Source organism: Pleuronectes platessa, chromosome 16 (genome assembly GCF_947347685.1).
Source record: "Pleuronectes platessa chromosome 16, fPlePla1.1, whole genome shotgun sequence".
Taxonomy (NCBI): Eukaryota; Metazoa; Chordata; class Actinopteri; order Pleuronectiformes; family Pleuronectidae; genus Pleuronectes; species Pleuronectes platessa.
Window position 1 is genome coordinate 8,109,906 of NC_070641.1, and position 24,160 is coordinate 8,134,065.

A 24,160-nucleotide genomic window follows, 5' to 3' on the forward strand; every position below is an offset into this window, starting at 1 on the left:
AGAAATATAGTCGTTGGTGTAAACAAATCAAACATATAAACGAGGAACGTTATGGGGCGAATTACCTGGCAAAGAAAATCTTTGGATGCTTGTGCACGTGGAGGAAATTCTATACCGCTCCGCTCGTGTCTGTTTAACATTCGAAACTCAAACCCAGACGCTGTGATAAGGGCTGCTGCAGCGGCAACAGTTGCCAGGGAAACCTGATGGCAGGATGCTGAGGGTTGGTGCTGGAGGAGTAGAGGGGGGAGGGGGGGGGGGGGGGCGTTTTACGTGAGGACACGGGTACAATGCTCAGGTTGATTTGCTACCACTGAAGGAACACTGGCCGACTAGTCGAGATATGGCACCTCGAGGGAGCCTGACTGACGAGGGGCAGCGAGGTGCCTCGCGTTGCGCCGGTGGTCATGCCGTTTGGCGCATTAGTCTGAGTTCGTAGTCGTGGCAACGCGGTGTTGACATGGCGCAGTCGCACTCCGAGCACTGGGATGGCGATGACATTCAGGAAAACACAGAGCGAGTGTGAGTGAGCTTGTAAACCAGAGCAGGGTCTTTCCTATTTCCCCCTGTGCAGACAGAAAAAGGAGCCAGTGCCGACCAGTTCACATTCGCTGTTTCTCCTCTCGAGCAGAGCCGAAGGGAAACATCACTACAATTAAAGATGATAAGAACAAAAGTAAAAATAAAAAATAGCCACCAAATTTCACAGACTTCAACTGCTATTTTATGTGCCAGGTTTTTTTAATTTTCAAAGTGACCTCTGCTAACAGAACATCTCTCATAATTATAACCAGTGTAATTAGCTAATTATAATAACAATAACAATATTACAATAAAGGTAACACTTTTAAAAAAACAGAAAATAATCCAAACTAGATAAAAACCCAAAATGAAAAACACTTATAATAGTTTGTTTTTTTAAAAGAGATCTATAAGGTTCTATATTTTTTCATTTCATTGTCTTTTTCTTTAGAAAAAAATTCACCCACCACTGTATACTGTACTTTATGTCACCTTCTCCTTCGCCCAACGAGCTGCGCTTACCTTTAAAAATGCTTGGCAATGCCTGTCGTCCATTTAGCTCCCTGTTGCCATGAAATCCACTCACACACGACAACACTGAGATACAGTTGTGAAATTATCCTCTGCAAAGGAGCAGTCTTCATCAAAAGGTTCATGTCCTGTTTTTGATGCGTGGTGACATGAGGGGTCCTGACTGCTTGAGACATCGGCGCAGACAAGTCAGTGGGGGCTGGATGGAGGGAGCCATTTTGAGGGCCAGGTTATTTCCTGCAGATGCATGTGGAGCTCACTTAGTGGCACGAAGAGTCCGCCCCACTGCTGGTCACCAGCTGAAGTCCAACAGCATCAGTCATAACACAACTTCAGTGTCAAATACAAATGAAAAAAATGTACCCAGCTATTTGTATGAACAAGCAGTAGTAATAATAATAGTCATGGGAACGCTAATAATGATAACACAACAATAATATGTCATGTGCCGTAGTGATGGATCTTATATGTTGAAACCGAATGCTGATCAAATCTAGAATTGTTTTTTTCCAGCGCATGCTTAAGTAGCATGTGCAAGTTTTTAGTAATATACATAACATACTGTTGATCATTGTGTTGTGTCGATCTTTAAATAACAAAAGAAAGCTCAAGCTTGTTATCATTATTACCATTATGATCATTATTATTAATACTGCAGCTGAGCTGGATACCAAATGATGAGGAGCTATAGTTGTAGTTCATATTTTCGTGGTAGTATCACAAAGATCCTATATCCACCAATGATCTTTTTAATGTGAATGCTTCGGGGGGGGGGGGGGGGTGGACACTTTGTGCAGCTACAAAAACAGTGGAGACCAAAATAATTTCACTCAAATTTACTGTGCAAGATTTTTAGTTTTGCCTCCATCTCATGAAATACCTCTGTGCCACGTGTGTCCTTTAGCAGTACAGTCTGGGCGGTCATCTTGTTCCAACTTGGAGAGTAGTTGTGGGAGGGCAACTACAACATCTGTCTTTTTTTTTTCTTTTTTTTAATATATATATTCTTCAGACGTTGTAGTTTTCAGTCTGAAGCTTGATAAGGACTCTTTATAATTTATTTATTTGAATGAAAATATATTTACGGTATATATAATATGTACTTTCAGTCACTTTTTATCTCTTTTATCGCTCGTTGTCCTTTTTGCGATGGGATTTTTTCTCCTCCCACGATTAACCCACCAGAGAAGACAGTAGCCAGTAAGGTGTGAACGGGAAAAAAAGGGAGAAAGGGAGAGTGAAACCACTGTTGTTGATCTGTCTCCCTGCAAACTCCAGGTCTGATACGTGTGTCCTGGACAGAATCGCTACACCGCTCTAATCTCGCTTCCTGGAAACCTGGGGCCCATTCCGTTCATCCAAACCATTCGTTTGTTATTCAGTGTCTCTGACAAACAATAATCTAACAACAGGGTCAATGGCCATTATCACATCGCCCTCCAAATACGTACACTGAATATGTCTGGAAATATACGAATCTGTATAAAACCTAGAGGATCACTGCTCATGTGCACATTGTAGCTTTCCACTCTGATTGTGGACGCATATGGAAATAGTTGGCTTGATCTTAGACTTTGGCAAAGACTTTAGCAGGTTGCACAGGTAACTGAATGATTCTGATGTTTCTGGTGTATTTTATAAATGTTTGTTTCGTTAAAAATTATGTGCAGAAGCTATTCTGGGCCTAGTGATCAGATATTGGCCTCTGTCTTCTTCAGTCTTTCTATCTGCTTCTCCCACAAAGCAGTGACTATGTGAAATGTCATGTCTGCTGGAACCTGTCCATGAGGACAGAAGGCTACAATCAGTCTCATATACTCACAGACACTTTCTGTGTCATTGTCTCTATCCAGCATCCCTTTCTCCTTAACTCTTACTTCCACTCTCACTTTTACTCAGATTTGAGTCTCTTGCACATTTTCTTTGGAGCCACTCTTAAAAAGTAGTGGCTCATTCTGGCCTTTCCCCATGAGGCCTTTCAGAGAACTGTGGAGACCCAGCTGGGGAAGGGGTACAGGGGAGGGTAAGGTGCCACCTGTGGTATTTCCTCCACATGTGGAAGTTGGAACCTGGGAACAGGATAAGGATGTGTTCTGAGAGCAGGATGAGGGGTTGTTGTTGTTGTTGAGGCCCATACCGGAGACTGTGCCCATGCCCAGGCCCATCATGTTGTTGTTGAAGTGATGGGTTTTGTAGTAGTGGTTGAGGTGCTCTGACCGAGCCAGGTTCGGCAGGTTGACCATCTCCGGATGGTGCAGCCGGAGGCTCTGGCCACCTCCAATTCCACTGCTTCCACTCTGCGTAACGGTGGAGCCTCCTGAGATGCCGCTGCCTCTGCCACTTGCCCCGGCCCCAAGCTCATCCTCCACATTGATGATCTCAATGGCACGAGCAGGGCCATGGTGTTTATGCAGCTGGTGCTGCTTCCTCAACTTGTAGAACACCACCAGCATCACTGCTGCCATGAAAGTAATGGCTACAAAGCAGCCAATGATGATCTTGGTGGTCTTCATCACATCATCTAGACCTGAGAAGCCCGGCTCAGTGATGGGCGGAGTGAAGCTGGGTCGGGTGGTGCGGGGAGTAGTAGAGGACCAGCCACCTGACAGAGAAGAAGCTGTGGTGGGAAAACCATCTTGCCACAAGTGACGCGTGGGAGTGGGGCCAGGGTGAATTCGAATGATGGTTTCATTGGTGGCAACCAGCGCAGGCTCCTCATCTCCTATGGTCTCTACTGTTTCCACAGTGACTGTTGTAAAGTAGGTGTAGTTGACACTGGCGTCAGCAGCAGTGACATTGAGGACAGCAGTTGCTGTGGTGTTGCCAGCAGCATTGGTGACCATGCAGGTGTACTGGCCTGTGTCTCGCAGGGTGACATTTGTAAAGTTGAGCGTGCCATCATGCAGGACTGAAATCCGTACCTTGTAAGAGCCGTGTGTCATTAGAGTGCCATTAGGGGTTATCCAGTTAACAGATGTCGTGGAGGTGCTTGTGCGACACTTGAGTTCAGCGGCCATACCCTCTGTGACATTGAGGTCTGTCGGTGGTTCAACAATGACAGGCGCATAGCAGGTGAAGTGGCTTTGGTCAAGCTCTCCAATGTACTTGCCCTTTAAGAATGGCGGCGCATGGCAGCGGGCACAGCAGGTGGTGTTGCTGGGCACCGTTTCTTTCAACCACCAACTAAGCCAAAGCACATCACAGTTGCAGACCCAGGGGTTGTGGTTAAGGTGTACCCTCTCCAGCTGGTGAAGGGGCGTGAACAGGTCATGGGGCAAGGAGTGCAGGGAGTTATGGGACAGGTTAAGCTCCTCGAGGCTTTTCAGGTCATCGAAGGCATTACGCTCAATGACCGACACCTGTGAGTGCATGAGCCAGAGCTTGCGGAGAGACTCTAAGCCCTGGAAGGAGCCGGGTCGGATGATCTCCAGTCGGTTTCCAGACAGCTCCAGCTCCTCCAAACGCAAAAGGGCTGTCAATTTGGGAATGTCCTTCAGTCCACACATGCCCAGGTTCAGGTACCGTAGATTGATGAGGCCCACGAATGCCGCATCAGAGATGAAATCCAACTTCTTGAGCTCACCCAGGTCCAGGCGACGAAGCGAGGGCACGCGGTGGAAGGCATAGCCTGGCAGAGTCTCAATGGGATTGTTGCGCAGCCACAGCTCCCGCAGCTTGCTGAGGTACTCAAAGGCATGTGATGGCACCAGTGTGAGGCGGTTGTCGAAGAGCTCCAGCGTGTTGAGGTTGGGGAGGCCATTGAATGCTCCGACTTCAATCTGACGGATCTGATTCTTGGAGAGTTGGAGGATCTCGAGGTGCCTCAAGTGCTTGAAGGTGTCAGACTTGATAATCTGTAAAGATATACAATGAGGAAGTTACTGTACAAGAAGTAGAATGTAGATTACAAACAGATATTGAAGTATTTGATTTTTGTGTCAATTTGACAATGGAAATGTAATTAATATGGCAAAACATATGTTTTAATAAACAACCTATGCAGATGTAAATAGTGAATTTCTCTGCTCATAACGGTAAAAGCTAATCTCTTCATCTTAGTGGCTATTATTGATGCCTGCAGGGGAAAGTGGGCTTTCAGACAAACTGACACTAACTGCTGATAGTGACATGAGCCAGTTAAACATTCTTCCACGCGACTAAGCCATCAGGTAACTGACAGAGAGTTTTACCGAATACCCTGATCCACTAAAATCATCGTTGTACAGTAAAACCCCAAACCATAATCCTGAACAGCTAATAAGCATAGTTATCTTGTTTTGATTTTGTTTCCCTTCATATATCAATAAGTTGACGAAGAATACACACAGACCAGCAGAAGTTGTGAGATTAAAAAAAGGCAAGAATCAGCGATCACGCCTAATTTGTAGTTAACAGACTTACGTTCAACAAATGTGATCAAAAGCAGAAAATAAACTTTTGGTTCCATCGCTAATAAGGACTATGGTAAACCTACTGTGAGCCCATTCATATTCCTAACACTGACCCTATTTCAGTGCAGGCTTTAGACACAGAAGTTACTTTCACTCTGTTGATTCAATGAGACTCTGGGGACTTTGTAATGACACATTATAATCCCTTGATAACACACTGATTATCAGTGTTGGACTATTCACAAGAGGTGACAGTACAAATCACCACAGAGACGAAGCTAAGAAACCAATTTAATTAAAGAAAACAGTCAAAATATTCTGTGTGACTGTTTTCTTTAACCCATTTCACAGATGAACAACTGAAATCAATCTTTTTCTCCAGGAGGACACGATTCTGTGAAACATGGGAGCTGCAGGTCCTGTACGCTACAAACTAGCATCGCTGCCGTCCATCCAACCCAGGCTCATTTGGCGAGAAGTCAAAGACAGACAGCACGTGAGCGCGACCAAAAGCCCCTTAAATCTGTGACTGTTTGAGATATGTGTGGCCAAAGCCCTCTGTGGGACACACAGAGACTCCTGGAGTCAGGCCATCGCCTCTTCTGTATGTAGAGCAGGGGGGGGGGGGTTAGGCAAAGGGGGGCCAGAGAGAGAGAGAGGAGTGGGGATGTTAAGAGGAGGTGGGAGCTGTCAAGGCTTTACTCTCAGTGTAGGACAAAATAAGCCAGAGAATCTAGGATGCCTTCAGGTGTTAAAACATTTTTAGATTTTTAATCATTTCAAATGGGCCTGCAGGATATGACAAACCAAATCGAAATGTGAAGGCTAAAAATGAAACACAACAAATGTTGTTATTAGTTCTTTACTCTTTTCTTCAATGTGAGCAGCATCGCTTTAACCGTCACACACACAATCATGCTGCATGATGTCCCATTTATGCTCCGTTACCATCACATAACGTTTAATAAGATGTTTCCTCTGAGGAATAGAGGATATCAGACTGCTCTGCCTGATGCACAGAGCAGTCTGACATGATTAGAGATGCACTAGACAATTTTAACAATGTCTAGGATACTCGTTGCTTTTCATTAATGTAGTGGAAATGAATTTTTAAATCACAAAAAGAACAAAGCACTGTCAGCACCATGAGGAGGAATCCAATTACTTCAAATGCTGCTGCAAAGAGTAAACTCCAACCACTGTGTTTATAAATGTAGAGACTCGTGTGCTTTGTATCGATGGTCTGTGGTTAAATGATCTTCCCTTGCAGCTGTAAAGCCAAAAAACACAGTCTAGGGACTCTAGATAAATTGGTAATGCATACAAAAGGCAGCACTGTGTCATAGAAATACGCCTTGCTTTCAATTCATAAAATATTCCCTCAGTTCAGGCGAGGCTTTACTGCACTTTCTCTACCATTATCACCCCTTACTTTCCTGTCTATTCTCTGAACTTAAGTTCTGTGAGAAAACCTGTATCAACAAGTTAATCCTAACATCTGTTCCTGCCTAAGGTTCTTATTATAATGGTTAGAAAATGAACAAATAAAATAATGCATATATAAGTATAAAAAGACACATAAGTATAATCAGGTCTGTGTCGATTTATTTGAGCACTCTGAAGGAGAAAATCCTCAGTCTGCCACACGGGATATGTCTCTTCTATCAATAACTTATATGGCTACACTTACAATAAATGAAATCAATAACTGTATTAAGATGTGTCGACTGTGAAAACTAGACCCATTGGCATGTATGAAATGATAGAATGTGTGTTTTCGACGTGTTCTATTTATGTTGTGATGCAGTTGTAAATAAAAACCAGAGTGAACCATGACCTCCGCTCGGTCATCGCTATTCGAGAAACAACCGGCAGTCAAAAGAAATCAATAATACTTTCAGACAAGCATTAAATTACTCTGCTTGATGCGAGTTGGAGCAATAAAATATACATTTATTTTAAACTAAAAGACGTTTTACCGACACCTAGACCATTAGTTATCATCTCTATATGTGCATCTCTGCCATATTTGTGTTCTATACTTTTTGCTGTGTATATCGTGCACAACACAAACCACATGGGGTATTGTGTTGGACACAATTTGTGTTAGTTGGTCTTGATCCTGGTCCGAGACAACTTTCACACCAGTTAATTTGGATCAGACTTTAATGAAACGTCCAGAGGTCCGGACCAAACAAGGCACATGGGAAAGTAACCACTCAGAAGACATGCTTTGACCTGACGAGTGAGTATTTACCTGTATTGAGTTCTCCTGCAGATTGAGGTATCGCGTGTTGACAGATATGCTCTCGGGCACCTGCTCCAGGTTTTGCCTGGTGCAGATGACTCGGCTGGCCTGGTTGGAGCAGGTGCAGAGGGAGGGGCAGGAGGAAGCGGCTCCTACCAACTCCGGCCCAGGGAGGAGGAGCCGCAATAGCAGCTGGGCCAATAGAAAGAGGAAGGGGGAAGGGCCGGGAAGGCAGGTCAGCGTGGCGATGCGCATGGCAACTGGGACATGACCCTGCTCTTTAATCCGAAGGTACAGGTGAGGTGACTCCACTCTGGTGGATTTGCGAGAAGAGGTTTACTTTCCCTTTCGTACTCCACTGGCAATTTGTTCTTTCTAAGTCCACATCCTTTGAGATGTCTTGTGTCCTCTGTCGATCTCTGTGCGTTTTCCTCTTGATTTTTTCAACATAGAAATATGCAGATAAACAGATGTTATTCCCTTTTTTTTCCTCCCGTGTGTTGTCTGGGGATTCGACTGAGGCTTTTTGTGAAGTGAGAAGAACCCAGGAGTTACTGTGGAAGAACAAAAGAGAGAGAGACAAAGACAGAGCAGATATTAAAGCAAGAACACAGACTGCGCGCCATGTTTTCACCAACAGAGAATGAATAGAGCAAATAATAGGTAGACATCTACAGTGCAGCTTATCATGGGACAGACTGTCTAAAAATCTGTGAGAAGCATTAGAACTTCTTTGTCTCTGCTCATATCAAATCCCACATAATCCCTGAGCAGACATTTTGTCAGAAATCAAATCCTTACACCCAGGGCAGGTGGAAGCCGATTTCTGTAATTAATGGTTCAAGGTGCTGGAATGGAAATACGAAACCATTCAATTTTAAGTAGGACAGCAGGATATGTTCCGACTTTACAGGACTGCATTCAGCATGTACACATGAATAAATCAGAAAGACATACATTTTTGAATAATTTTTTATGATTGTAAACAGCTGCATCACACACCATCAAACTGAAACGGTAAAGCAATTGTGGTTTTACCATAATTTCCACTTAGAGTTCCCAAGGCCGATTAACTGTGGAAATGGTTTGTTCCAGAGCATAAAGTATTGCAAGTTTTTTCGTGATGCATTCAATTAATCAATGTAAAATATTAGCTCAAATGTTTTCAGGAAAAATGATCTTGGAAGATTTTCAGATGTGTTTTGAAGGATATCAGGGCCTATCCCATTTCACCTCTTCACCCTGCACGCGAACGCGCCAAACGGAGGGGTAGGGTGTCCTACTTCTTGTTGGGATGGAGGGTTTGGGGCAAGTGTTAGGTCTTTACAGATTTCCCAGAATGCCTTGCAAATGACTGGCAAGAGAGACCCACGAGTGTAGGATTTTCTCCATTAATAGGGATTTAAAGTTAGTTTAATTTCGTTTCAATGTATTGTGGTCATTCTTTACACCTGCAGAAATATCTGGAGCTAGCATGCTAATGTTACATTGTTATTGCTTATTAATACACGATAATCCACACGATGCACTTAATTTAACTAGCGTATAGCAGCAAGTTACTGAACTTAACTGCTCCTCAAATAACAAAGCATCCTGGCAGGGTTGCCTACAGACCACTACTAGTAGCCTGAAGAAGTGTGCTTTTCATAAATAAGTGAAATAATGCAGAGCATCCAACCTTTTAAATTTCCATCAGAAAAGAAAAACAAAAAGTTTTATTATATTTTTTCATGTTTTTAAAGCTTCACTTGATTAATGAGTTTGATTGTTAAACAAATTATCAAAATTGTAGATTAGATCAGGTTTTTCTGCATCTAAGGGAGGCCAAATGAGGATATTACCACATAATAACAATAATAATCAAAAATAAAATAATTAAATCATGTATGATTTTTAATCTGTATGTGGTAAAATGTGAAAAGAGTATTAATAAATGTGTACCACAGGATCAATGAAAAACTAAAGAACTTGACATGTGGTTCGGGGAACTCATGGCTGAAATACGAGTGAGTCTAAAACTACAACCTATGAATAAATCACTCTTTACAATGTGAATCCCAATGTTGTCTTCCTTAAAGGGTGAACAGATAAACAGCTTCATGTATCTTAAAAGGGCACAAGTAGAGCGTAACAGTGACCGCCAACTTTTACAACAGATCTGGTTTCATAAGTAACTTTTCCATTCATCTTCTCCATGTCAGACCTTTGAGAAAATCCTGTTGGTTTTAGCCGACCAGCTACCAGCTGAATCGTGACCACATCATTTTTGATTCAAAACTAAAAAAATATTGGAAAAAGGCTAAGGTACAAGACTGTATACATAATTATTGTGGTAAGGGAACTACACAGCCAATGTCAACCAATATGCTGCTCATCACTAACACTACACTCCAATAGATGACCTACTATCTAAACCCCCTTTTCCTTTTGTCGACATTGACTCCCCGGGCAGATTTAAATAACCCGCATATAACCACTAGTTTTTGTGAAAAAGTAGTAGAAGAAAACCACAGCATGCTTAGAAAGGGACATCGTGTTTGCTCTCTGGTAAACAAAATGAATCGCCGATCGTTGGCAGAGTGATCTTTGTGGTTGTGGTAGTCCTCACAATCCTTTCAAGTAAAAAAATCTCCACTTTGTGAAAGCAACATTTGTTAACACTAATTATACCACGGTACAGCAATTAACAAGACAATGACATATTGATGTTTGAATGTGCACCTTTAAAGGGATAGTCCAGCCAAAAATGAAAATTCACTCTATAGACTCACCACTATGCCTCCTAGTTACTGGTGCAGCTCTTGCGAGAACTCGTGATAGCTGCAGTTACTGCAGCAGTAATTAGGAGGGGGATAACAGCAAACATTTATTTATTTATTTTTAGGGGGGGGGGCTTTTTTATCGCCTTTAATGGATAGGACAGAGTAAGCTTGTGAAAGTGGGGTAGAGAGAGAGTGGGGAGGACATGCTTACATGGTCGCGGGTCGCAATCAAACCCAGGTCTCTGCAAGTTCATTGGGGCAGCAGCTCTACCAGGTGAGGTGTCTGCCGACCCGACAGAGAACATTTAGGCTAAAAACATGGTGGAAGTTAAACTGTTTCGAGTGGAAATTGAATATCTTTGCCTACGGCACTTTGATGACACAACAGAAGCAGTATGTTTTATTTTATTTTATTTTGAGGAATGGTCGCCATTTACTTCAATTGTATTGGATTTGGCTGCAACTCTGTTTACCCCTGAAACTCCATAAGTGTTTTGCGGAGTCAAACACATCACCCACCCCTCCATCAGCACAGTGGGGAGTAGATAGAGTGCATTTTCATTTTTGGTTGAACTATCCCCTTATTTAAACTCATACTTATCAAAGCAGGTTCCCGCTCTGGAAAACATCACTAGGCTGAATCCAAGTAGGAAAAGTGTTTTTTTGCAGCAACAGCAGCATAGAGTAAAATGCAAATTCCGTCCTGTATAAGAACAGCATTGTGTGCGCCAGGGGCTGGAGAATGGTAGCGAATGGTGCAGTCTACATCAACACTAATGTTTAGATTCAGTCCGGCTCTACCAGCACGGAGAGCAAATCCCCCTCTAGAGGTTGTTTAGACCTGAATAACCTCAAATAAGGGCATCCAGCAATATGGATATGGTTATCAATGATGATGGTTGTAATGACGGGACTTTGACACGCAAACTCATTTGAAACGCTGAGCATCCTCGCTTGGCACAGTAAGAAAGGAGACGGGGGTAAGAGAGAGAGAGAATGAGAAGGAGGGAAGGATTATTAATCTGATAGATGACTGTATGGCTGCAGGCAGAGAAGGGAATTATCAACACTACAGTAATAGATGAATACTGAACAGCTGCAGAGAGCGGGCCGGAGAAAGAGAGAGGGAGAGAGAGAAATAAAGAGATAGCGATGGAGACAGATTGAGGAAAGGTTGAGTGAGAGGGATGATGAGGGATAAAGACCCAGGGAGAGGTATAAATAGTGAGAAGAGCAAAAAAGAGATCAGTAAAAAGATAGGTAAAAAAAAAGTGGAAGAGGGAAAAATAAGGAGGGAGAGAGGAAGAAGACACATTAATATTAATCACCAGCGAGACAGAGAGAGAGGGAGAGAGAGAGAGAGAAAGCGAGAGAGAGAGAGAGAGAGAGAGAGAGAGAGAGATGGGTTTTCAATAGAGAGATGAATATAAAATAGAGAGAGATGGAGGGAGGGGAATGACAACACAGAGACGCATATAAAACAGAGAGCAACGGAGAGATGGAGGCAAGAGACAATATGAGGGGATGAATATGAAACAGGTGGAGACACAGAGAGGGAGCGAGACAGAGAGAGAGAGAGAGAGAGAGAGAGAGAGAGAGAGAGAGAGAGAGAGAGGGAGGTTTCTCCTGAGTGCTGGATGGGTGGGAGGCGAGGTGGGGGTGAGATTAATCAATAATGTGTACGCAGTATAGTTCAATGACATTAAAACACACACACAAGGACGACATGATAAATCATATCAGTGGCATCATCTCCGCTCAGACAGAACAGGACGACGGCAGCGGCGGTGGGACGACAACTGCAGCGACTGCAACACACGGCGGCGGCGGCGGGGGGGGATGCAGCCGTCACCTGGGGGACATCGGCTCTCGCTGCCCTGCAACCGCCCTTCGCCTCCATCACGACACACAGCGGTGCCAGCAGCGACGGATAAAGAGGCACTCAAGCGTTATTTTTGGCTCAGTTCTCACCTTTTTTTTTTTTTACGTTTAAAAAAAAATTAATTTCCAGTCACCTTTTTCTTCCATCTACCAACGAGAACTACGCTGCGGAGCTATTTCAGGAAGACGGCGTCTGAGCGTAGTCGAAAAGTGCGAGAAAAAGAGAAAGTGGAGGCCGGGGTTAAGATGGTCGCTCAGATGTTGGGCGGGTGGGGTTGGGGTGGCTGAGAAGACGGAGACTAGTTGGAGCTGACAGCTGGTTAGAGGCTGTTTGATTGTGCTCTGCCTCGCTGCTGTCACTTCCCACATGATACAATAGTCTCTACCTGCACTCCTCCCTCCTCTTCCTCTCTCCGTCTCCCCTGATATCTCCCATCTCCTTCTATATAACGAGGAACACTCACTTTGTCTTCTTCTTCTCTGTGAACACTTTTGCAAACTCATTCACCCTCCCCCCCCCCCCCCCCCCCCCCCCCCCCATGTTGCCTCCCCTCACACTTCCTTCCTCCCTAGTACAGCATACTGTATTTCCTTGACCTCCCACAGCCCACCTGCCCACCTGTATGACCCTCTGTCCACTATCAGGGGGGTCAACGCCACACTGACCTCCCAGTTTGATGAAAGATCAATCTGCTACAATGATGCATATTAATCCTTAACCCCAAAACACACACACACACACACACACAAATTCACACACACACACAAACACACACAAACACACCCACACACACACACACACACACACACTCCTCATCACAACCCCCGATTCTCCTGCCACCACAAACACACACAGAGGCACACACACACACAAACACACTGCAGCTTCCTTTCCCCCCTTTTGCTCTCGCTCGCTGCATTCAAATCTTAGCCAACAGAGTTACCATGGTTACCTATTCACCACAGTCTCACACTCTGTCCAGCTGTATCCCACCAATTCCACATCCACCCCGCTCCTCCTCCCCCCTCATTAGCACCCTATACACATTCATATAGAGAAGGCACAGAGCGAAACACGAGTGTGAATGACATCGACTCTCTGAGAGACCATTAAGTCTGCGTTGCAGCGGGCCGCATTCAGGTTTTTAGCACCGATCATTTTAATTTGTCCAGAGTGTCGGCCCAAATGACAAACAGCCATAAATCACACACGCAAAGGTCAGGGTCACTCTTCCTGTGAGTGATGATGCAGTGGCAGATTAAAAGGTAAGCAAACTGACATTCTGGGGACTTAAAATAAATTAAATGGACATAGAAATAATTAAATGAAAGGGCAGCTTTTAGCACCTTACGGCCCTAAATCAGATTCTCAATATTAGCGATGGGCCTTGACATGAAAAGACATCAAATTTTCTACCCAAGTCAAAAACAGTTTTGGTGATGGCAGGAAATATTTCCATATTTGTGACTCGTGTCCTTACTGTGGGGCATGACAGAGGTGATGTTACATGTTACCTAGAACAAATCACCTCATGATGCTAACCTGTTACATTACATTACTAGTATCATTTAGCCAACAACGACTACGACTTACAGGAAGTGCCTTCAACCATAAGGGTACAAACCATGAACAGCAAGAATCATGTAAGTACATTAGCTTAAGAAAGGACAAATAACCAAGTGCTACATATAAGTGCAACTCGACTTTGAACATCTTCTTAGCCAAGATAGGGAGCGGAGGAGCGTGTGGTGTTAGTAAACTAAGGCAGGTAGAAGACCGGTCGAGCTGCTGCATTCTGCATTCCTGTCAACTCTTTAAAAGGAACAAATTATGTTTTTATGTTTATGAGTTTCTCTCCTCTAGTGTGTAAAACTTTTTCAAGGTTAAAAATAAAAACACTGAAGCTTCTTCAACACGACAGTCGTTACTGTCTTGATACTTACCAGGAATCGTGACAAAATGAAACATCATAATGCCCCAGAATTTCATAATGCAAATCCAGCAGCTAGTCTGATACGCACTGTAACAAAGCCAAGTAGTGACATTTCCTACACGAGCCGGAAGCAGTTGACCAATCACAACAGAGTGGGAGAGCTGGCTAATCAGAGCAAACTGGGCTGCACCAAGAGGGGGGCCTTAAAAAGACAGGGGCTAAAACCAAGTGTTACAGACAGAGGCTTAAAAGAGGAGCTCCAGCAGTGGGCAGTTGTCACTATAAATTGATACCGATACCAAGTCATGAATATTGATACCGATACTTTTTAGATACATTTTTGAGATACTTAAGAAAAAGAGATTGGCTTTAGATGAGCCAGACTTCTGTAGTAAAAACATAATAAAAAGGGTTAGAAAAATTATGGTGATACAATTTTCCTAGCAGAGGGTTTAATTATTTTGTGAGGCTCCAGTAGTGTGCAGGCTAATCCTGGGTTTGAGCTTCCATGAAATGCCAGACTTAAAATGTTATCTATGCTCATTATTGCCATGCTTAATACATTTGGTTATCTGTTTTCTTGTTTGTTTGTATTCATGCATGAAGGCTGTATATAATTTGGATTATTGTAAAGATCAAGATGTTGTTAACTTTAATAACTTCTTATTGTAGATGTATATGTGACAGCTGCTGCAGTGAGAGAAGAGATGCATGCCTACGGGGAGGCACTGCAGGTTACATGGATTGAGTGAAAGCAAAGCGTTGCACACACAGAAAATAAACGGCTCAAATTGTAACTCTTTGGCCAGGAGCACAGGGTGATCAGCTGCTTCTCAGTGGTGCTCTTCTTGCACCCTTACACTTCCTATCGGCTACCCTTTTCAAAACAAAAGCACTGAAGCTCTTCTGTAAACAAATGAATTCATTCATTTGTTTTCAAAAGAGATTTATTGTAAAGTATTTGCAGGTGCTTAGGATGCTCAGCTTCATACTCAATAGTCCTGGTATTTATTTGAGTACACAGAACTACTTTTAAACGAGGACATACTGTAGTTCTGAACATTATAGAGAATTTAATCATTTCAAGTAATAACACAATTTGAGACTGGAATAGTACTCAGTGGAGCACATACCTCCTAGCCTGGATGCCAGACGAACTTAGCCCCGCCCACAACAATTTGGTCGGGCAGTTCGGTCTGGAGTCGCTCCATTGGGAAAAAATTATGGCCCGACCGGGCCAACCAGATTGTCAGGGCGGGCTTTATACGATGATTGACAGATGATCAACGGTAACGTAATCAACCACGTCATCACAGTGCCCTCGGGTTGAATTCGTTTTCAACAAACATGCCTGCCGCTGGCGAGCTGAGATGTGTAGATGCTGCCAGTGAGTCTGTTTTAGAAGACATCGACAGCGCATTCATTTTGAAAGAGGAACACAGAACGTGGAGGCGACGCCAAAGCACCGCGCTAATCCCTATCGCCCCGGCGCTTGGCTGTTCACAACGGACACTGAAGCGACGCTGAACCGCCGGGCAGCGCTAATAATATCACCCGTTGATCCAGTAGATCGCTGCACGGCTTTGTGCCAGTCACACCGGAGGCTGAAGCACCGCGCTGCGCCAAGGCTGCCTCGCGGTGCTTCAGCCTCCGGTGTGACCGGCACAAAGTTTTAACATGGGAGTGGATGGGAGCCAGCTGTTATTTAAGGCTTGGCGCTGCGCTGAAGCGTCCGGTGTGAACCCGGGTTAGTAAATAACTCACAATGCGTTGCTTAGTATACGTCACATACTACGTTGCTCTGATTGGTTGTAGGTCTATCCAATTGAGCGAAGAGGAATTTTACTTCCTGGTCAGTTGAAACACGCCCCATCATTTTTTCCCAATGGAGCGACTCCAGACCGAACTGCCCGACCAAATTGTTGTGGGCGGGGCTAAGTTCGTCTGGCATCCAGGCTACATACCTCCACCAATTACCAAAAATTCGCTTAAACTTAAATAAAACTCTGGATCTGTGTTCAACTTTAATGTCTTCTCTGACCTACACTGCATCCTCTGGCCAAGTTATATGGAAATCCATCCAGTAGTTTTTGTGTAATCTTGCTGATAAACAAACATTCCTACCAACCAACGAACAAACGGACAGGGGTGAAAACAGAACATTCTTGGTGGAGGTAATTGTGGACCTGAATTTGGGCTTGATACGTTCCCTTTAATAAACAGTCAGTAGAACTGTTTTTAATTCTGAATTTTAACTTGAATGTTGCTTATTTAAATACATTTAATTCTATTGAAAACTATAAATAATAATTTGATACCAACAATCGATCACTTCCATGTGAAAGTGGTTATTAGTAAAGACAAACCCACAGAGATTCATCAGAGAACATCAGAGCTCAGTGGAGCTTTTTTAGCCTCTTTCAGCTGATTGTTTTGGTTCACACTCTTTCAGCTGCAGTCGGATGCTTTTTTCAGGGGAAACTCTCTGCTCAACCAACTGTTCACCACCTGCCTACAACCAATCAGCAAAGCCGTGAAAGTTACAAACTATATGCTGTTGAACAAGGGAGAGCATTTAGAAGATAAAGATCCAGAATTTTCCATCAGGAGTAAGTAAAGTAGGCGCTAAAGTAGAGTAAATATTGGACTGACATTCATATGGAACCAGGTAGTGTAATACAGTGTAAAACCTTTCCTCTACAGTTTCATGCAGCTGCTGTTTTCATTCATTTCCGTTCAAAAACTAATAATCAGTTTGATAGTTGCTGATGTTGCAGAGTCAACTTCAATATCATTAGATGATAACGTACAGTAGAGTTAAGTGTCTACATGGGGAAGTTAATTCAGAACTGAAGTGGTGACAGCAACACGTACGAGATTAAAGTGTGCGAGTAGTTTTTTCTCTGAAAGAGAAATGAATAAAACCAGCAGATTCTTGCAACGGAGGATTAAAGTCACTAAAATTCCTAAAACCCAGTTGAATGTTCTGCTAAATGGTCAGAAGCTGATGGCCCAGAATGTTCCCAGTATTCCTTTTTAAGTTTCCCTTGAGCTTCACAGAGTAGCTTCAAAGTTAAATTAAAACGTCTCCCCACACTGTTAGACAACATTACACATACAACATAATCTCTGCTCGATGAATTGAGTTCATCAAATGTAAAATTCCAAATGTCCTCTGCATTTTTCTTCTGATACAGTACTTCCCTCTAATTCAGTCTGACTCATTTGACATCTTTAGGATCTTGACAGGAATTTAAAACAACATTTTGTGCATTTGAGCAAATGCTTGGTTGCGCAATATGAATTTTTTATGCCTGATTTGCCACAGCAGAGGGTCTAAAAGGTGAAAAGACCCCTATCTTCATGTTTTTGATCCAAGCTGCAATGACGTATTTATTTCATAAAGATTTATGTCAGCCTCATAAGGTTGGGTAATTGAGTTTGTATAATTTCCCCCTCCACTACAACTCTGCCTGTGACCACAGAACCATAATGTCAGGGGGAAGTATCAGCAGCACAGGATTTTACTCCTTGTGCTGAGTGAGGGATCGTCAGCAGGATACAATGATCATGAATGGGCTGTGCAGCACATGGTTGTTGAGCTGCTCTCTCAAGTGTTCTGCTGCACATCAGCATGTAGGCCCACCAATAACAACTTGATATAAAAATGGACTTATGGACTCTGGGTCTAGAAACGGAGGCCGACTTGGAAGCTATAAAAAACGGGTTAAAACAAATGAATTGATCCCGTTAACAAAAACACTGGATGCTTTTACTTTGAAACGGGTACAGGAGGTATTTACGTTTGTGACATACAAAAAAATAAACACTTCAACAACAACTGTGGAGAAAGATTATTCTCACTGTCTATTGTGCTGTGAACCACATGCAGCACGGGGATAAAACAGGTGAGACCCAGACTTTTGAGGAGCAGCAAAGCTCACAGGCAGGAACCGCACCGGAGAGACGCTGGGGTTGGGGTTGTAAAAATAAGTCAGTTTCTATAGATGTATATGACTGCATGACTCTAACTTCTCACTTGATCACTTCATTTAATAAATGATGGTTCCATTTAGAGTAAAAAAGACGATAAAGCACTGTATGCATTTAGGCTTGGATAGCGTGAGATTGAGAGATAGTATCGCCGAATTGCTGCAAGTTTAAAAAAAAGAGGATGGTGGTGCTGAACAAAATGCCAAACTCTCGGCTCCAAAACGTCAGTGCGCTAACCAATATCTGAGGTCATGGTGGGTTGAAATTTCGCACGCACAAAGATGGCAGCTCATTCAGCCACAGGAAGAAAAAAAGACCGCTTAAAGACAGTGGACAACTTGTTCTCACACACCTCAGTTCCTGGGACGAGGGAGTCATTTACCTAAAACAGATTTTATCCCGAACAGCAGATAACAAGTTTCCCTACTGAGACACAGCTGCTGATACTTCTGTTATATGAGGGATGGCATATTTCACGGCAGCTGATGATTCAGTCAATTTACCCAATTTACTTTTTATTAAAATTCAGTTAGCGCTGGCCCATGTCTGGAATGATGAATATGATAATGCTTTTCTGATCAATATCAATATTGATCGACAACACTGTCTGAGCCTCTTAATCAGAACAGGATTCAGGGATCAGATTCCTTTGGGAGCGGCTACATTTACGTAAATCTTGTGTCTCAGTACAGACCTTTAGTGCCGCACGTTCTGCAGTAACAACTGTTTCTGAGGCTTTACCACCCACAGAAAATGAAAATTCTGAGAGGAAATTGGCTCCTTTGATCTAAACAGCATTAATATCGGCCTTAACAGCCAACGTAACAGATCGCAATAAAAAATGATTCAGAAACTATCTTCTTCAGAATTCGCAGCAAACGAGGAAATAGGGACAATACTCGAGGTCTAATTGCTCACGACTGGCAGAGGGTGATGAACAGGGCAAAAGTGAGATACCAGATCCACCCCCTGCCTCGCCCCCTCCAACCCTCCGTCTCCTGTTTCAGGTTGAGCGCCAGCAGCCACGAGTGGATGTTTCCTCACAAACTGACAGAGGCTTGGCACCTTGAGGCATCGCTAGGGGGCAAAGTCTCAGGGGAAATGTGAGGTCCGTGTGTCGAATAGAGGATTGTCCCCGCTCTCCCACCTTTGAGGAGATTCTTTTGAGCTCCATTTCCAGGACTATGTCACACTTTTGGGTGCTCATGCGGCTGGTCATCTCACTGGGTCACCGACTGTGTCTCTGTCGGATCCAGTTTTTATACCTTCTATCACCTAGGCTTATGGATTTGAGGGGAGTATCTTGAAAAAGGAATTCTTAATTTCAGCAACACCAATTTTTTTACACAGGTAACATAGTTTATTTGAGTATTTTTATAAAATCGAATTTAATTTTACTTTATTCTTGAACATCAGCCAAAATTTTGGTCATTTTGCTCAATTTCTTCTAGATATTACACAAGGTCATTTAGATTCACGTCTCTGTCCAATATTTACTCTTTAATCTCTGTGTTTGGTCTCCACCAATTCCTGAGGGTCTTCCCGTCTCTTTTGATGCTAAATGCTCGGCTATATTCATGAGTTTCTATCTTCTGTGTGGTGCTGAGCGGTTAGTGTACAGTTACATTGCCAAAGCTTTTTTGCAGACAACAGCAGCCTACGGTGGCCAAAACCCAAAAATGCTCGGGGAGCAGAAAGAAATAACCAAAACAGCAACATTATGGGACAGAAAATGGAGCTACTGCATCTGAAATTTACTACTTGCAGCAATGAGTAAAAATGCTAAACTATTGCAAACCAGTCAAAAAGGTCACCAGCTGACTTAGTGATGTGTTCTCCAGCAACATTTAGCTAAAATTGGCTAACATCAGCCGCCATAAGCTATTAGTCATACCAATTGAGAAATGGTGTGTTTTATTGCTAATGAATTACATTTTTATTTGCAATGGGGAAGAACGGGTTATTTCTCCTGAAAAAGGTTTCCTAGTCTCACTTTTCAGCTTTGTTTAGCTGAGGGTCTCTGCAGAGCCAGATGATAATTATACATACTGTAGTTTCACACTTTTGAAAGTATTTAAATATTGATAACTTAGCAGTACTACAAACTGTGTGGCAGCATTCCTACACAAAAAAAAATTAAAATGGTGCTAATGCATGACAATGTCCTATTCCTGCAAATTTACATTAAAGTAATTTAACAGGAAAAACACAAGTCAATGAAGTTGTCACATCGCTATAGTTCTGAAAAAATGCATCTATGAAACAAGTTAGACGTAATTTCCTGCGTTATCTGACCGTGGGGGGGGGGGGGGGGGGGGCGGGGGAGACAGGAGCAGCCACAGTGCGAGCTGTTGGAAAAACACACCTCCAACATCTCAGCCAGGTAACCAGCTCTTCTCTCTGGGCCCTGCTGATTGCACACTAATGTCATGTGCAGCATTGAATCTGAATTCTGAGATCTGTAACTACAGGTGTCATCAAATCCACCAGGAATGATCTTTTGGGAATGCCGCGTAAAAGTTGTGAATTAGCAACTAATCAACTGCTAGTCAAAGTTTGAAGTTGACAAGTTATTTTAAAACCAGTGAATGTGTAATTATTCGCATGCAACATTCAAGTGACCACCAGGAAGACGTTTCTCTGAATACCAGCAGAGCAGCTCCGTCATAATTCAGGTTTCCTAAAAAAGACTCGCTCCTCCAGTGAACTCCACCTGACCACAAGGATCCAAACCAAATCAGTTCCACCTCACTGCTTCTTATTAGAAGGGAATATGACCGGGCACAACACAATCAAGCCGGAGGATGCAGAGAGGTCTCTCACTTTCCCAGACGTTAATTTCTCCAGGCCTTCCCGGGCCGCGGCGGCACTGCTCTGCCACACGTGTGATCTCGGTGCTGCACAGCTCATAAGAAGCAGACAAATTTAGGATATGATAAATCAGCACTAATATGATTACCCTCAGTGTCTGCTGGTTAACATGAAAAAAAATACACTAAATTTTCACTTAGCAGGCGTTCCTCACTCAGCCTGCAATATCTTGTTTGTCCCAGCCAGGGGGGAGGGGGGGGGGGGGGGAAGCAGCTCATGCAGAGTACCATACAGTATGCAGAGGCCAAACTAAATATAAATCGTGCCACCTAAGCTAAAAAAAAATATCCAGAAATGTAAAATTTTAAACATTGGTTTGTTTCAGCCTTTCATAGTCATGTCAGATGATAATCCTGCTGTGGAGACAGTTTCACCATAACCAGCCCATTCTAATCCCATCCAGACCATCCACAGTCTGCTACTAACCACCACACATTTTTAGCCCAGTCTGCTCATCCAGCCTCCTTTTCCCTTCACGCTCAGCCCCTTCCTGGTCCCAGGGTAGTCTATCACACTTAAAGCCTACATTCTTCACAGGCCCTTATAAACATTTAAAGCATTTGACTAACTGCCAGGCAAAATTGACTTAGGCATGAAAGACCAGGAAGCTTTTAAAAAAATGAAAAGGGAAATTCTGCATCAGGACACAGAAGCCCTGATTTAATGGAAAACAAAAAAAAGCCGTTTTGTCCTGCAGAAAAAGCCGAGTCACGCACAGGGCTTTCTCTTTTTAATGATAGCGGGTGGGGGTGGGGTTTGGAATATGGGACTATGACAGAAGGTGCTTGTGAATAGTTCTTATTCACAAGGGGTGCGGGGTGGGGGGGGGGGGAATGGGTCACATTGTGCTGGATGCAGGAGAGGAAGCCCCTCGCACTCGCCCACTTCCTTCCCTAACGAATCCTCTGTCGGCCTCCTCCGCTGTGTTTACCCTCCCACCCCATGGCACTGAAAGGAAGCTGGACGAGCACTGGCCTTGCTGGTGAATGAAGCCCTGACGTCAGTTGCCCACACACACGCACACACACACACACTGTAAGCGGTGTGACTAATAGTGTACTTACGTCCTTTTGTGTTGCCTCAGTTATACCTGATTCATATTTGGCTCCCAGGGGAAGAAGCCCCCAAGGTTGCTGAAATATGCAGAGACGTCAGATGTTCTTACAGGTGAATCAATGATGCCAGTCAATAAGCCCCCAACAGGCATTTAAGGACGGGGCTCTGTTATGCCAAACACACCGCTATTGCACTTGATATCGATTTTTATTCTCCCTGATATGGCACCGTGATTTCCCCATAAGTGTAAGTTCATGAAGAAACATATTTGAGTCTTTCCACCTATTGACTCAGTCTGTGTTTGATCGCTGGTATCATTAAGTGACTGGTATGTTGTAACGGGGCTGCAGGTGGTGAATGTGTGAAGCGTGGTTAACTATTATTATTTGTATCATCATCGCCATGGTAATAATGCCTGTAAAGATCTGGTGCATCATGAAGATGTGCATCTGCAAATGTTACACGGAAGACCACATTCATGGATTTATTTCTTGTTTACAATAAGATTCAGGCATGAGCGTTTGTTAATGAAAGTTGAGATTAAATACGGTCATCAGTGACCTTTTCTCCCATGAAGAAGACGAGATGAAAGTCAAGTGATTTAGCAATAACTGTGACTAATTCTCCATTCTGCCTCGGGACACTATCCCTGTTAAAAATGAGGAGACTAACACAGAAACTCAACATGTTTGCTGATGGTGAAAACAGCAGAAGGAATTAGATAGTGTGTTTGTTTTTTTCTAACAGGAACCTCATCCAATTTCTTCCTCACCTATCTCACTCTACTGCACATTTTTCTCCCTGTTCATCCTGAATCACCTCCCTGCACCTGAGCAGCAGAAGAAGAATGCACCACCGAAAGTCTTCACGTTTGATTCTAGAGCTGTAGGAGCTTCAGTAAGGAGGAAAAAAAGGTTAGGTTATTACATTTCCAGATTTGACACATTTGCATGTGTGAACGCAAATGTCTGAGTGAGACGCTCGGCAGTTTCTACAGACTTTAGCCACCAGGCCTCTTATTATAATGTCGGTAGATATCCAGGAGAAGTCGCTGGTTGCTATAAGGAAAATCACGTGATCTTTGCAGCAGAGTTAATACGTCACTTCCTGCCTCTGTTTGCTGCACCCGGCTGCTCCACCTCTCTCTAGAATAATGCACAGGATTTGAAGCTGTTGTAAATGCGTCTGTGCAGAAAACCTCCCGCTGTGTTGTGCATGTGTGAACGGCAAACTCCGGGTAAACTCCGGAGCCAATTCTCCGGATTTTACCCGGAGGTCATATCTGAAAACGGCTTAAATGTGATACAGATTTTCTGTTATTAAAGTGACTGTGCAGCCTTGGTAGAGGGGAGGTCTCCACAGTGAGTTAGTAGGTGTACTACGAACTAAATTCTTATTCTGTCACCTTTAATACATATATCTAGAAACTCCACCAAGGGGGTAATGTTTTTTTGTTTGAGTGTTGCAGAATAACACAAAAGCTACTGCAGAGGGGTGGGGCATGAGTCATGGAAGGGCCCATTAAAATTTGGTGCGGATCCAGATCAGAGGGAGATAAAGAGTTTTTCAACTAATAATTCAGTAGTTCTCAAATCTAATTCATAAATCTTGATGAAAAAGAATCAGGCACATTTAGCAGACTGATATTTATGAGCGGGCGCAAATTTGATCCAGATCCAAGCAAAAATCTTGATGTGGTGATATTAATGTGGTTTCATAAGGGAACTATTTGAGGTCCAAATTCTACTGTGTGATATTCTAATATTGATAATCAATATTTAATGCAAATGTGTCAAATGAGGATTCTCTGAAAGTCCGATTTATTTAGGAATTCCTCTAAACCTGCATTACACCGCATTTTAATGGGTTACAAGAAAATTACAAACTCATCAATATTTCCTTAAAATTAAATCAGCATGAGATGGAGACCATACCATTTTAAATCCGTACGGGACAAACATAAATTTATTT

At 43.2% G+C, this 24,160-nt stretch overlaps 1 protein-coding gene across 1 annotated transcript in view; it reads right to left on the reverse strand.

Annotated features, from left to right (window-relative positions):
• Positions 1-722: 722 nt before the first annotated feature.
• lrrc4ba (leucine rich repeat containing 4Ba) overlaps positions 723-24,160 on the reverse strand; it is a 35,123-nt gene continuing 11,685 nt past the window's right edge. Inside the window, exons 2-3 of the mRNA XM_053444396.1 lie at positions 7,702-8,246; positions 723-4,907 (exon numbers count right to left, since the gene is read on the reverse strand). Of these exons, the coding sequence (XP_053300371.1) occupies positions 2,949-4,907; positions 7,702-7,947 (2,205 nt within the window). The 5' untranslated portion in view covers positions 7,948-8,246 and the 3' untranslated portion in view covers positions 723-2,948. The remainder of the gene's footprint in view (positions 4,908-7,701; positions 8,247-24,160) is intronic.